We start from the raw sequence: 15,037 nt of genomic DNA on the forward strand, positions 1-15,037 counted from the left end.
GATAAGCATAGTATATACATTTTTCCAGACATCAGCCGATGTTACAACCCTAGGACTCATGACTACCCCTGTTTTAAGTTTTCAGTATTAGGGATGTATTCCCTTCCATGGAGTGGGCCTCCAGTCCACTTGGAAGGCAGTTGGTTTCCACCATGACAGACGTGCCACTATTGCACCCGTTGACTCATTTGGCCTGGCTGGCCAATAAGGCTTGCAGTGTCCACTGTTGAGTATCTTCACTGGTGGTATCTCTTACTCCCATTGAACTACATGTAGGTGGCTTCTTCCAGCTTTCCGTCAGCTGGTCTACATGGAGGAGGTTATCAACTCAATTCCAGCAGGATTTCTCAGTGGCCTTTCAGCCCAAGTATGTGGAGTCTTCAGCAATAGTATCTTACCATCGATTTCTGATGGGAAGACCTACTCTTAAATGCTGTTACAGCTCTTGATGGGTTTACAAGTTATGTTATGCCATTAGAAATACTTTGATCTCACTGTTCTTGCTCATAGAGGCCACACCAAGGAAAGGACCAATATTTCACTCCAAGACTCTCCTCAGACCTTAAAATTTCATATGCAGTAATGGATGAACTCAGTTAAATGATGAACTCAGCTTCCTTTTCTTTGTCTCTCCCAGGGGACAACTCCCATCACTTATAGGAACTGCTGGGCTGCTGGTATTCAGCTCCCCAATGACTTTCCTGTTTTCTTTTCTTTTTTTGAGGTAGGGTCTTGCTGTAGCCCACACTGTCTGGCCTCGAACTCACAGCAATCCAACTACCTCTGCCTCCCAAGTACTGGGATTAAAGGTGTGCGCCACCACATCCTCTTTTCCTCCTTTTTTCTTTTTTCCCAATGATTTTGTTTCCTTTTTTCCCTTCCAGTTAGGGTCTTACTCTAGCCCAGGCTGACCTGGAATTTACTATGTGGTCTCACGGTGGCCTTGAACTCACAGTGATCCTCCTACCTCTGCCTCCCAAGTGCTGGGATTAAAGATGTGCACTATCACACAGGGCCCCAATGACTTTCTTAACTGTCAAGCCCCATGGCTTCCTATTTACTCCTCACTCTACTTCACTTCTGAATAGTCATCAACATCACATGATGTCCAGTGAAGTGGCTTGAGAACTTGGAAATGAGGTGGCCTTGTAGGCGTTAAGCTAGTAGGAAGCTGGTCACTGTTAGATTGGGACAGGCTCCCAAAATGGAGTCACCAAGGACAGGATGGTGACAGACATAAAGTAGTGGATTATTCACATTCCTCCAGAAACCACCCAGCCATTATCCCTTCCTTGCCTAACAATGCCCCCAGGTATGGGTTTCCTGCCCTCTTATTTCCCAGGTCACCTGCTTACTGTTCTGGTCTCACACCCTAGCTATTTGAAATGGTTAATGTAAAGAACAAAGGAGTTCTTTTCCCTTCCTCACTTTCCCCCAACTGAAGAAGCCCTATAAAGCCCACTATCTAGAATCACAGATTGGCTATGCTCTTCCCTTGTGAGTCAGCCCTAGCAGCTCGTGTTTTTTTCCACAAACAAAAGTGTTCATCTTTGCCTCAGAGTGGTTTGTGTGGTCTTGGTCACTCCCAAACCTTACATCAGTGATGGTTCTTGGTGGCAAAGAAACAATCAAAAGACCCCTGTGACCCTGAATAAGGAACTTGGACGCCATGGGAAATCAACCAGGACTGGGTCCTGTGGTCCAGGCCTGTTAACCCAGCTACTTGGGAGGCTTAGGCAGGAAAGATGGTAAGTTCATTAAGGTGATTTAGCTAGAACCTGCCTCAAAAAAAAAAAGGGCTTGGGATGTATCTTAGTGATCATGTGCTTGTCTGCATGTGCAAACACCTGGGTTCCATCACCAGCACACCATGGGTTGGGGAGGGCACAAAAAATAAAAAAGAAGACTTGGGCTATATATATCTCAGTAGATTGCTTACTTAGAATGGGTGAAGCCCTAGATTCAATCTCCAGTAACAACAACAAAAATCTCAACCACGGTGTAGAATCTCTGACAGAAAGATTGTGCCAGGACTTCAGCTTGAAATAAGAAAAGTAATACTGTATTCCTTTTGAAAAAGATTTGTCAGCCAAGGAAATGTCTAAATAAAAGGGTTTAAAAGGGCTGGAGGGATGACTTAGCAGTTAAGGTGCTTGCCTGCAAAGCCAAAGGACCAAGGTTTGATTTCTCAGGACCTACATAAGTCAGATGTAGAAGGTGGTGTATGCATGTGGACTTCATTTGCAGTGGCTAGAGGCCATTCTTTCTGTCTTCTCTCTCTTTTTCTCTGCTTGTAGATAAAAATAAATAAATAAGTAAATAAATAAATAAATAAAAGGGGTAGTGGTAAGAGGCCTACACCTTCAAACTTATCCCTATGGAATGTCTGAACAGTGCATTAGATCAACTATAGTGAACATTTGTAATCCCAGCACTTGAGAAATGGAGACAGGGGGATCATCAGGTAAGGGAACAGCCTGAGCTATGTCATGAATTCCAGGCTAGCTTGAGCTAAATGAAACTCTGTCTCTGAAGAAAGTACATGTTATTTTAAACTCACATAACCAACTGAGATTTACCTTTCTGTCTTATTTTAATGTTTTTAGAGACCAGGGCTCACTCTGTAGGCCACACTGGCCTGAAACTCATAGCAAGCCTGCTTTATCTCCCAATGTCTTCCCTTAAAGAAAAAGTATAGGGCTTGAAGATGGCTTAACATATATGGCGTTTGTCTGCAAAGCCAAAGGACCCTTGTTCAGTTCCCCAAGACCCACGTTAGCCAGATGCACAAGGTGGCACATGTGTGTGTAGATCATTTGCAGTGGCTGGAGACCCTGGTGTGCCCATTTTCTCTCTTCCTATTTCTCTCTGTCAAACTTTAAAAAGTAAATAAATAAAATAGACTGAGTCACAAATTTAAAGAAAAAGAACTATAGAGAGGAGAATGCATTAGTTAGGCTATTGGGTGCATCTAACTCGAAGTTTTATTATTAATCAAATGGAAGTCTGATTATACACACACACATTTGTGAATGTACAGAAACAATGAAACAAAAGGCTAGAAAAAATATATGCAGATTTAACCCTGCCCCCAATATTCTAGAGCTAGGGGATAAGTTTCCTCCTGGCACCTAGGTCAGGAATTGGGGCAGGAATTTTACTCCCAAAGGGCATTTCCCGCAGGGAGGTGGGGCTGCTGAGGCAATTCCCAAATCCATGGCACACTGGTCGACACCATGAACTGTGCGCTCTTAACATTTAAGAATGCACACCCTGGGCTGGAGGGATGGCTTAGTGGTTAAGGTGTTTTCCTGCAAAGCCAAAGGACCCAGGTTCAATCCCCAGGACCCACGTTAGTCATATGCACAAGGGGGCGCATGCGTCTGGAGTTTGTCTGCAGTGGCTGGAGGCCCTGACGTGCCCATTCTTTCTCCCTCTCCTCCCTCCTTCCCTCTTTCTCTTTCAAATAAACAAAAGCAATTTAAAAAAAAGAATGCACACTGGCCCCAACATGCTGGTTCTGACAACTCTTCTTTGGGCCTTTAGGGTACTGGCCATTCCTCCTTTGTGTCTTATTTTAAATTTCTTTTCATAGGGCCTCACTTTGTGGCATACACTGGCCTCCAACTTGCTGTATAGCCTAGGCTGGCCTCCTCAAACTCCATAATCCTCCTTCCTCAGCCTTGATTCCTGGTGTAAATAGAGTCTCAGGTCGGCTGTTTGATCCTTTTCCAAAAATAAAAGCAAAAAAAAGAAAGAAAGAAAGAAAAACACCACAAGGCTTATTTTGGTAAAGTGAAATGTTTTGTTTTTGGTTTGGCCAGAGCTGAATAAAGAAGTTTCTTGGGGAAGCTGGGCATGGTGGCGCACGCCTTTAATCCCAGCACTCGGGAGGCAGAGATAGGAGGATTGCCATGAGTTTGAGGCCACCCTGAGACTCCATAGTGAATTCCAAGTCAGCCTGGGCTAGAGTGAGACCCAACCTTGAAAAACCAAAAAAAAAAAAAAAAAAAAAAGAAGTTGTTTCTTGGGGGCTGGAGGAATAGCTTAGCAGTTAAGGTGTTTGCCTGCAAAGCCAAAGGACCCAGGTTCGATTCCCCAGGACCCACTTTATCCAGATGCACAAGGGGGCGTACATGTCTGGAGTTCATTTGCAGTGGCTGGAAGCCCTGGTGTGCCCATTCTCTCTCCCCCTTTATCTGTCAAATAAATAGATAGATAAATAAGTTTCTTGGGCTTCTTGACTGTGGCATTGTTAGAATTAAAAAAAAAAAAGAGGCTGGAGAGACGGCTTGTTAAGGTATTTGCCTGTGAAGCTTAAGGACCAAGGTTCAATTCTCCAGATCCCACATAAACCAGATGTACAAGGTGGCATATGTGTCTGGAGTTCGTTTACAGTGGCTGGAGGCCCTGGCGCACCCATTCTGTCTTTGTCATCTCTATTTGTCTCATATAAAATAAATAACTTAATTAAAAAACAAAAAATGAAATGAAATCCAGGAAATATGCATGTGTTTTAGGTGTGAATTAGCAAATCATTTTCTAGCTGACAGTTCATCCTCTGGCATTTAGGGATCCCTGATCTTCTGGCCCACCAGCATGGTGTGTGTGTGTGTGTGTGTGTGTGTGTGTGTGTGTGTATGTGTATATATATATATATATATATATATATACATATATATATATATATACACATACACACATACATACATATATATACACATACAGACATACATATATGTATATATATATATACACACATATATATATATATATATTGGTTTTTCGAGGTAGGGTCTCACTCTGGTCCAGGCTGTCCTGGAATTAACTCTGTAGTCTCAGGGTGGCCTTGAACTCATGGCGATCCTCCTACCTCTGCCTCCCGAGTGCTAGGATTAAAGGTGTGCGCCACCATGCCCGGCTTATTTATTTATTTTTATAGGAGGAATGGAATTTATTTGAAGCTTAGAGGCAGAGGGGAAGTTCCATAATGGTAGAATAAGGTGGCCCACTTTCATAGATCCATACAGACCACCAACAGTACAAACAAGCACACACTCCAGGAACCCCAAGCAAAACTCCAGCACTTTGAATATTTTTGGCTGGAAATTCCAGATCCTCCTCGACACCTTAGAACTGGACTCTAGGAACTGCCCACAGTGACACTTCCTCCAGCCAAGATACAAGCTTGACTAAAAACTCCTGAATCTGTTGGGAGAAAGCCATTCAAACTACCACAAGCCCCAGCCAAGACATGACACGTTGTGGAAATGTAAATTACAATAACTGTAAGGAGACCCACTGCCTGCTGTCAAAACAGCTAAAAATATTTTTTAAAGCAGTAATAATATCAAATACACATAATTTTTCACACACCACAGGTGAAATGCAAATTGGTACATGCTGCCACTGTAGCAAATAGTTCAGAGTCGATGTTTGAGTTTTTGTTTGATTTTAAAAAAGCTAAACATTTACGCAAAGCATATATCAGAGAAAAATGAAAATATATACAGATATAAAAAACTATTCATAGCAATTTTATTTAATAGCTGCAAACTGGAAATAACTATAATGTCTTTCACTAAGTGACTATCTATACAAAGTATGGTATATCTTACTTATATCTGTACCACTGAATACCACTCAGTAAATAGCAACTTCCAACGAGTGCAACAATTTACAACAGATTACAAGGACATTAAACTGGCTGCTAAGAAGAGAAACATCTTTATTAAATCTACAAGATCTCAAGAAACTATGTCAATGTTTCAGAATTTATTTCCCTTTTTCTTTTGGTTTTGGTTTGCAAGGAGGGCTGTGGTGTTTTTTTAGAACATAGATAATCTTCTAATGCAGTAATTATGTTGTTACTATTGATTTAAAGGAAAGTAAAACTGCATTGTTTCCCTGAATGTGTTGAATTGTGAACATATTCAAAATGCACATACCTTTAACTATATGTTGCTTTTCCCAGGAAATTAAATTCACTACATAATTATGGCTAAATACAAACATATAAACTTAAGTCTGAGAAGTCTATCTCTATAAGCTATTTAATATATGTTTGTACTTTATGTTTGATAAAGTACAATAAAGTTCAGAAGTTCTCTCTTTCAACACACACCCTTTGCAACAGCAACACAGAAATGAGAGGCCACTTTAAATGAGTAAGATCTAATTCCTTACAAGAAGTAAAATACACACAATGTTCCATTGCTCACAGAGTCAATGTTTTAATAAACAACAACATAAAATGATACAAAAATGTGCTTTTATGACCTATCACTCCTTGAAATATATAATTTTCGAAACTGTTGACTTCTAACCTCTGCACTTCTTTAGGATTACCTTCGCTGCATCCACTACATGGTCCTTGTTGATGATACTACATTTATTCTCATAAGCATTTGTCCTGGACTCTTCCGCCAGTTGACGAATGAACAGCAAGCAGCTCAGGTGAACCAGCAAGTCGCCGCGCGCCCGCACACTGCGCGCTCGCAGATGCCCAAGTCGCCGCCGTGGACCGCTAGGGAGGGGTCTGGCGCTTTCCGTCGGCCGGGCGCGCCGCGCGTTTGAATCTCTATATATTTACTTTTGAGAAACCTTAATTCTTCTTCCCCTCTTCCTTCACATGTATATGTGTGCATGGATGTGCATCTTTGTGGAGAGCATAAATCGACCTTGGTCTCATTCAATCTCCATCTTCTTTGACACAGGTTCTCTTACTGAACCTATGGCTAGCGAGCCTAGCCAGCAAGCTCCAGCCATCCTGTCTCTGCCTCTCCAGCACGGAGATAACAGGTGCACTCTGCCACACCTGGTATTTTATGTGGGGACTGGGGACCTAAAAGCTCAGGCCTTCCTGTTAACACAGCGAGAACTGATGCTTAACCAGGGCGCCCCCTGGTGACTCTGATGCATACAGGCACACAAAAACTTTTTGTTTGGTTTTTGAATTTGGTAGGTGTATACAAACTTCAAAAAACCAGAAACTTTTTTTGTTTTTCTTTTTGGTTTTGTTTTTGGCTTTTCAAGGCATGGTCTCACTCTGGCTCAGACTGACCTGGAATTCACTGTGTATTCTCAGATTGGCCTCGATCCTCCTACCTCTGCCTCCTGAGTGCTGGGATTAAAGGCATGCGCCACCACACCCGATTTTTGTTGTTGTTGTTAGGATCAGAAACATTTTTGAGGCTTAGTTGCTCTAACCCAAGAGTTTATAGGAAGGAAACAGGGGATGATTATTATCAAAATAAATTATATGTATGTATAAAATTGTCAAAAATAACCCAATGGAAATATGACCAACACATAATTTGTTTACAAAGTGCATAAATAATAAAAAATTTAGAAAGTCAAGCCATAGCCTGGCGTGGTGGCACATGCCAGCACTAGGGAGGCAGATGTAGGAGGATTGCTGAGAGTTCCAGGCCACCCTGAGACTCCATAGTGAATTCCAGATCAGCCTGGGCTAGAGTGAGACCCTACCTCGAAAAACCAAAAAAAAAAAAAAAAAAAAAAAAAAAAAAGTCAAGCCAGGTGTGGTGGTGTACACCTTTAATCCTAGTACTCAGGAGGCAAAAGTAGAAGGATTTCCTTGAGTTCTGAGGCCAGCCTGGGACTACATAGTGAATTCCAGGTCAGCCTGGACTAGAATAACACCCTACCTCGAAAAAAAAGAAAAGTTTAGGTTGGTTTGGGAAGATGGCTGAGGTATAGGACCCAAGTCAGTGCTATTGGTGTCTGGGTAACATTTGCTGGTCACCTATTGCAGAAACAGTTTTCAGAAAACTAGCAAATGTTTCAGATAAATTGGGCCACTGACTGGGATGCCATTTCTGACTGGAACATGGGCCTGGCCTGCACCCAAGAGGTATGAGCTGCCTAAGAAATCATGGCAATTAGCACAGCCCATAAGGCAAGACAGGGTACCAAAGAAGACTTCGCCACATTTGATTGTATATTGTGCATGGATCAAAGTAATGAGAGATATGAATAGAAAAAGTAATCAAGTTAAAAACTGCAAAGCTAAAATTGAGCTACTTGGGAGGATGATCCACAGAAACAAATCATTAATGAAGATCCCTGTTATGGCAATGACTCAGACTGAGCTGGAGCGTCAGCAAGGCCTCAGGTGCTGCAGGGCCTTCCTGGAGAAGGCCTCCTAGCTGAATCTTCCCCCACTAGTCCTGTACCCAAAGGATGGTAGTGTTCCTAAGTCCCAAGCCCCATATGTCTCTTCAACTGACTTCCTGTTTACCTTAAACATAATTGAAGGGCTGAGTTCAAGGCCACCTTGAGACTTCAGAGTGACTAGAGTCAGCCTGGGCTAGAGTGAGACACTATCTCGAGGTCCCCCACCCCCACCAAGAAGGAAACAAGCTGGGCGTGGTGGCCCACATCTTTAATCCCAGCACTCCGGTGGCAGTGGTAGGAGGATCGCCGTGAGTTCAAGGCCACCATGAGACTACATAGTTAATTCCAGGTTAGCCTGGGCCAGAGTGAGACCCTACCTCAAAACACCAATAAAAATAAGTAAAAGAAACAAGATAATGTCCAATACCATCTTTAAAACAGCCGAATGTTCAGTTGCACCACCAGCATATAGCAAACACTAACGATAGATATATGTATTTTATTTTTTGTTTGTTTTTGAGACAGGTCTCATGTGTCCCAGGCACATGCATCTGGAGTTCATTTGCAGTGGCTGGAGGCCTGGATGCGCCCACTCTCTCTCGCTAATAAATAAATAATAAAAAAGCAGAAACTTTATAGTTGCAAAGGGAACGTCTTAAAAGAACAGTGGGCCGGGCGTGGTGGCGCACGCCTTTAATCCCAGCACTTGGGAGGCAGAGGTAGGAGGATCACTTAGAGTTCAAGGCCACCCTGAGACTCCATAGTGAATTCCAGGTCAGCCTGGGCTACAGTGAGACCCTACCTTGAAAAACCAAAAAAAAAAAAAAAAAAGAAAAAAGAAAAAAAGAACAGTGAATAATTTGAAAGGGGTCTCAAAAGGTATTTGAGACATGATGTTTTAAAAAGTATTCCTCAACTGTATCTGTATGCCTGACAGATTACTAAATGGATTAATCTGTGTTATGTTAGGACATTTCTTCCAAAAGTTATTTTTTTTTAATGAGCCACTTTCCATTTCTTCTCAATGGTCAAAAGCTGTTACCTTGCTATCTCTTGTAATTTTTTTTTAAATTTTTTTTGTTATTTTATTTATTTTAGAGTGACAGACAGAGAGAAAGAGACAGAGATAGAGAGAATGGGCGTGCCAGGGCCTCCAGCCACTGCAAACGAACTCCAGACGCGTGCGCCCCCTTGTGCATCTGGCTAACGTGGGTCCTGGGGAATTGAGCCTCGAACTGGGGTCCTAAGGCTTCACAGGCAAGCGCTTAACCACTAAACCATCTCTCCAGCCCTCTTGTAATTTTTAAATTCACTTGCATGTGTGTGCACGTGCGTGCCAGAAATTTTTGCCACCATAAATTGACACCAGACACCTGTGGCCACTTTTTGTGTCCAGTTTACAACTTACATGGGTGGCTTGAGAACTGAACCTTGGGCTGGCAGGCTTTGAAAGCAAGCACCCTTTACTATTGATCCATCTTCCCAGTCTCCTACAAAGTATATTTCTAAGAATATGGATACAAATTATTTTTAATGGAAAATCAACAGGAAAAGGCAAAATGAAAGTATAATAGACAGATGTGAACTTCAACCTGGACCTGAATCTTGCTTCTACCTACAGTCATAACCTTGGACAAGCCTCCTTTGCTGTAACTGGAGAGCAACTGTGAAGTAGCCATGTGGTCTTAACCAGTTCCTGTAGTCCCATCTTCCTTCCACAAATTTCAAAGTTCAGGCATCCCTCTTCGAATCCACAATGGGGTAATCTAGCCCAATTGTGATGTGTATAGACTCCTACCATGATGGTGTGTGTTTTTCCACCTTGCCTGATCCTGTGCACTATTTTATATCCCATGGTGTGCCATATACCAAAGCGTCAACAGTAGCAAGAGCACATTGACTTTATATACTTACATAACAAGAGTATTTTTAATAAACACAACTTTGAAAAATTAAAAAGAGAATCATTGCTTTATTCACAAAATAGGAATGAGTACTGATCCCAAAGACAAAAATCACTGAAAGTTTCCCTTAGTTTACTTTGTAGAACAATCAGTATCTAGTGGGGAAGATGCGTTCAAGTTGGTTCCATTTCATCCCTCATAAATGCCTTCATTCTCATCTGAGAAAAGCTCCAGATGGCAAGGTTTTTCATAACCTTATGCTATGACTCACTTTACTTATGTGAAAAAACTGCCAAGTACACCTGTTACTTAACCACATGTAGCAATGTTGGCAGCTGTCATTTTTACTGGCATATCACTAAACTGTGATGCACTGACACAACCTTTAATTCCCAGCAATTGGGAGGCAGAGGCAGGAGGAACACTGAGTTCAAGGCCAGCCTGGGCAGTGCAGGGAAAGAACCACACATGGAGACATCAGCAGAGTGACAGCAGACAGGGCTGGGGGACAGACAAAACCACCCTAATAAATACAGGGAGAAAATGTCAACACATGCTGTTTTTTGTGCCTTTGGAGTGCTGGGATTACAGCATAAAGCACCACTCCTACCCATGCACTCCTAGGATGTCTTGTTTTTAGTCTGCTGTTGCCATTGTCCCCGCACCAGCATCTATCTAACCACCTTTGCTCCTTCTAACATGCCAGGAGGAAAGCCAGGCAGGCTGCCTTGCTTAGTGTTTCGAGTGCTGACAGTCCCTCTCCTTGGCAGCTGTGGAGACAGAATGCAAACTGCCCAATGCCCGATTCATCTGAAAAGAAATCCAAAAACACAGTTTTTTTTGTTTTTTTTTGCATATATTTGCCATATAAATATTATTTTTTTTTCAAAGTACATATTTTTAAGTTTGAGAAAATTGTCTAGCATGGGCCAGCAATCTAACGTAAAGCTCTATAGTAGTAAGGAAAAATAGAACCGTTTGGGGAATAAGGAATTCTAAAGGCGTAAGAATGGGTGTGATGCTGTGGGCTTGCAAGGAGAGCACAAAGCAGCTCTGTCCACACTGTGCCTTCTCAGCTTGGTGGTGTGGGCTGCTGCAAAACTAAAGGCAGAGATATAAAAAGTACACATGCTTGCATAGTGCGTTCATCATAAAGAAGCTCAACATTTCATTCCCATTTCCAATAGCCTAAATGAACAGCATTTAAAACACACCACACAAAATCAAAGACTTGTGCATATATTTCAGATTTCAACATTAATGTCAAAAATACATGGTATGATTTTACATAGGATTTGTGCTACATTAGAACACTAGAGACAAACATCACTTGAGTACTAAGGAAAACATTAAATATTAAATAACAGAAATAAAATGTGTAAACACTACTCTAACTGGGAATTCTGCTATTGCAACTGTCCAATGAAGTGGTTTCCACAGTACAGAAGCACTGATGTGTTTCCAGTCCACTTGGAATTACAGATCTCATTTTAGGAATCATAAAACTGGTCCAGGACGACAGGAGAGGACCCACTCTCCTGGCTGTTGATTTGGTGCACTCCAATCTAAGCTACTGTTTATATTCAATCTTCAGTACTGCGTGACTGTATTAGCTTGTCACTCCTCATCAACACCGGGGTGAAAACTGGGGGTTTGCTGGTGACTCAGTGTATGATTTGAGTTCATACGCAGCCCCACTATCGACCTCCATTGACTTTCGAGAGAATAGAAGCCGCACATCTCTGTGGAGGTAGATCTTTCCAGATTTGGAACTCTGGAACCTAGACAAATAGAAAGATTGTTACTACAGGGCATGAGTCTTAAAACAAACTCAATGAATTAAAATTTGAAAGCACAGGCTTAGAAGATGGCTCAGTGAATTCAGTGCCTGCTGCTCATTCTGTGTACCAGAGGGACTGGATCCCCAGGTCTCATGTAAAAGCAGGCACAAGAGTACACACACCAAATAAATTTAAAAAGTGCAGGCAGGAAGAATGAACCTTGCTATAATTCTATTCCTCTGACTCCATAGCACATAGCACACTTATGCAGTCACATTCTCTTTGATGTCACCAAAGACACAACTGGGTTTAGCAGGTGTAGCAACTTCAGAACCACCCAATTTACACAAGTTAGCACTCATGGTTTGGGAAAATTAGGCCACCCTGAGACTACATAGTGAATTCCAGGTCAGCCTGAGATAAGAGTGAAACCCTACTTCGAAAAAAAAAAAAAGAAAAGAAAAGAAGCTAGGTGTGGTGGCACACACCTTTAATCCCAGCACTTGGAAGGCAGAGGTAGGATGATTGCTGTGGGTTTGAGGCCATCCTGAGAATACATAATGAATTCCAGGTCAGCCTGGACCAGAGTGAGACCCTACCTCAAAAAACCAAACCAAACCAAAATAAATAAAATAAAAATAAGAAAAAAAAACTGGATTTTTTTTTTTTTTTTGAGCTCACTCTGTAAGCCCAAGCTGGTTTTGAACTCACAGTGATTCTCCTACCTCAGCCTCCTGAGTGCTGGAATTAAAGGTGTGTCCTACCACACCCAGCAAGATCTAAGATTTAAAACACACACACACACACACACACATACACACACACACACACACACACACACACAAGATTTTTATTTATTTATTTGCAAGTGGAAAGAGATAAAGTATGAATGAATATGGGTGTTCCAGGGCCTCTTGTCACTGCAAGTGAACTCCAGATGCAAGGGACACTTAGTGCATCTGGCTGTACATAGGTACTGAAAAATTTAACCTAGGACATCAGGCTTTGCAAGCAAGTGCCTTCAACTACTAAGTCATCTCTCCAGGCAACATTTAAGGACAATCACTGCTATCATTAGCATAAACTCTAAACATCAGCAGAATAAAGACAAAAAGCAGTGAAATGGGACAGGCGGTCAGAACTGTGTATGGAACTGTTCCTGTGCCTGCTAAACTTACCAGGCAGATAGATAACCTGCAATGCTAACTCCTGTTTTCCAATCAGCACAGCAGGAATACTCTCTGGGTTTGTGGATTTTATTCCTAAATTCACTGAGAGGTCTGGTGGTCAGCAGCATATGTTACAGCAGACCTCTCTGGCTGGCCTACTCTTCCCTTCTGTGAGGTTGTTCACCTTCTCAATATAACAGAGAATATGGCAGGCTTTAGGAAGTACCCCACTTCTGGCATTCTTTACGTAATATCATAGAAATGAAGGGCTTAGGTTACAGCATTTGCCTCCAAAGCCAAAGGACCCAGGTTCACTTCCCCAGGACCCATGAAAGGCAGATGCACAAGGTGGCATATGCATCTAGAATTCATTGGCAGTGGCTGGAGGCCCTGGTGCAACCATTTTCTCTCTATCTCTCTCTCTCTCTCAAATAAATAAATAAAATGAAAATAAAATAAAGAAATATTATAGAAACAAGGCAGCTGGATTGGGTGAATGGTGGTTACACATTCAAAACAGATGGGAATGTTAACTCAGTGACAGAGTGCTTGACTATCATGGAAAGGCTCAAGGCGTGACCCTCAGCACCACAAAACAAAATGGTACCAACCTACCATACAAACAAACAAACCATCAGGAGAATGGCGTGTAACAGAAGCTCACTTAGAGAGCTGACTCTTCTCAGGTGTGGCGGCACATGCCTTTAATCCCAGTACTCAGAAGGCAGAGGTTGGAGGATTACTGTGAATTTGAGGGCAGCCTGTGATTACAGAGTGAATCCCAGATAAGCTTGGGCTAGAGAGACCCTATCTTGAAAAGATGAGAAAGGGGTGGGGATGGAGGGAGATGAACGTAATAGCTAGTTAGGTAGCTTTTTCATACTCATAATCTTTGTCATAGTCCCATGGGGGTCATGTCAGATAGCATCAGGTTTGCTTAGTGTATATTTTTAAATGCTTTATTCACTCACTCACTTATTCATCCATTTATACATTTATTTCAAAGTGATACAGACATTGAGAGAGAGACACACACACAGAGTATGGGACTACAGCCACTGCAGAGGAACTCCAAATGCATGCACCATTTTGTGCATTTGGCTTTACCTGGGAATTGACCCAGGCCAACAGGCTTTGCAAGCAAGAGCTCTCTCTCCAGACCCCAAGTCACACTAGCTCAACATGTCTTTTAAATGCTGAACAGACGGTAGAGAAGATAGAACCAGCGAAGCAGGGTTTGGGGAGGGAAACAACAGACTTTTTTAAGCATGGAACTTTCATGGACTGTATTCAGAAGGTAGAGATGAGAAAGCTGGCTGCTAGACTGTCAAATTATTGAACTCTGGGTTCAAATGAGAAAGCCTGTCTCAATATGTAAGGTGGAAAGTGATCAAAGAACAGCCTGAGGTTAATCCCAGTCCCTCACGCATGCATGCAAAAAACATGTATACACACATGCCACTCACCTCCCCCCCACGAAGAGAAAAATTAAGAATTCAGAATTGTCTCAAATATATATTCATACTAATTTGAAACAGACCTCAAATGTATGAGGTAGCGTAACAGCCGTTCTGTATGGTGGATGTTCTCTTTATGAATACTTCTCTTCACTTGTTTAACAGGCACAGAAAAGGTTCTTTGTCGCAGGAATGTCTGATGATTGGCGGGCATGTCTCGTAAGTCATATATCACAACAAACATCTTCACCACAGTCTTATTAGGATTAAATAAGGTCTGAAGAAACAATATAGAAATCATTCTTTAAAAATAATGATGCATTTCTTGGACTCAGAATGATTGTGCCAATAATTTAATAGGCTTTTAATAATTTAATCCCACTGGAAATAACCTAGTTTCAGAGACTAGCATCAGGAACATTTTGGAAGTTCAACTTAAAATATTTCACAACAACATAATAACTTGTCAATCAAGGTCTTCAGCTACAAATTTAATTTTAATAGTAAATAATGTTATTGTGGGCTAGAGAGATGGCTTAGCGATTAAGCGCTTGCCTGTGAAGCCTAAGGACCCTGGTTCGAGGCTTGAT

At 41.9% G+C, this 15,037-nt stretch overlaps 2 protein-coding genes and 1 pseudogene across 3 annotated transcripts in view; 1 reads left to right on the top strand and 2 right to left on the bottom strand.

The window, feature by feature from the left end:
* Positions 1 to 6,219: 6,219 nt before the first annotated feature.
* On the bottom strand, positions 6,220 to 6,691 carry LOC123464048 (centromere protein W-like). The gene is made up of 2 exons (XM_045160568.1): positions 6,681 to 6,691; positions 6,220 to 6,580 (listed from the first exon to the last, which is right to left on the bottom strand). Exons 1-2 carry the CDS (start codon positions 6,689 to 6,691, stop codon positions 6,322 to 6,324), a joined length of 270 nt encoding a protein of 89 aa, XP_045016503.1. The 3' UTR covers positions 6,220 to 6,321.
* A 1,013-nt stretch (positions 6,692 to 7,704) lies between these two features.
* LOC101616847 lies at positions 7,705 to 8,168 on the top strand (annotated as a pseudogene).
* A 1,920-nt stretch (positions 8,169 to 10,088) lies between these two features.
* Fam214a (family with sequence similarity 214 member A) overlaps positions 10,089 to 15,037 on the bottom strand; it is a 69,776-nt gene continuing 64,827 nt past the window's right edge. For both annotated transcript variants that reach the window (XM_045160580.1, XM_045160579.1), the window contains 2 exons: positions 14,531 to 14,724; positions 10,089 to 11,821 (listed from right to left, as the gene is read on the bottom strand). In XM_045160580.1, the coding sequence (XP_045016515.1) occupies positions 11,668 to 11,821; positions 14,531 to 14,724 (348 nt within the window). In that variant the 3' untranslated portion in view covers positions 10,089 to 11,667. The remainder of the gene's footprint in view (positions 11,822 to 14,530; positions 14,725 to 15,037) is intronic.

Source organism: Jaculus jaculus, chromosome 10 (assembly GCF_020740685.1).
Source record: "Jaculus jaculus isolate mJacJac1 chromosome 10, mJacJac1.mat.Y.cur, whole genome shotgun sequence".
Classification (NCBI taxonomy): Eukaryota; Metazoa; Chordata; class Mammalia; order Rodentia; family Dipodidae; genus Jaculus; species Jaculus jaculus.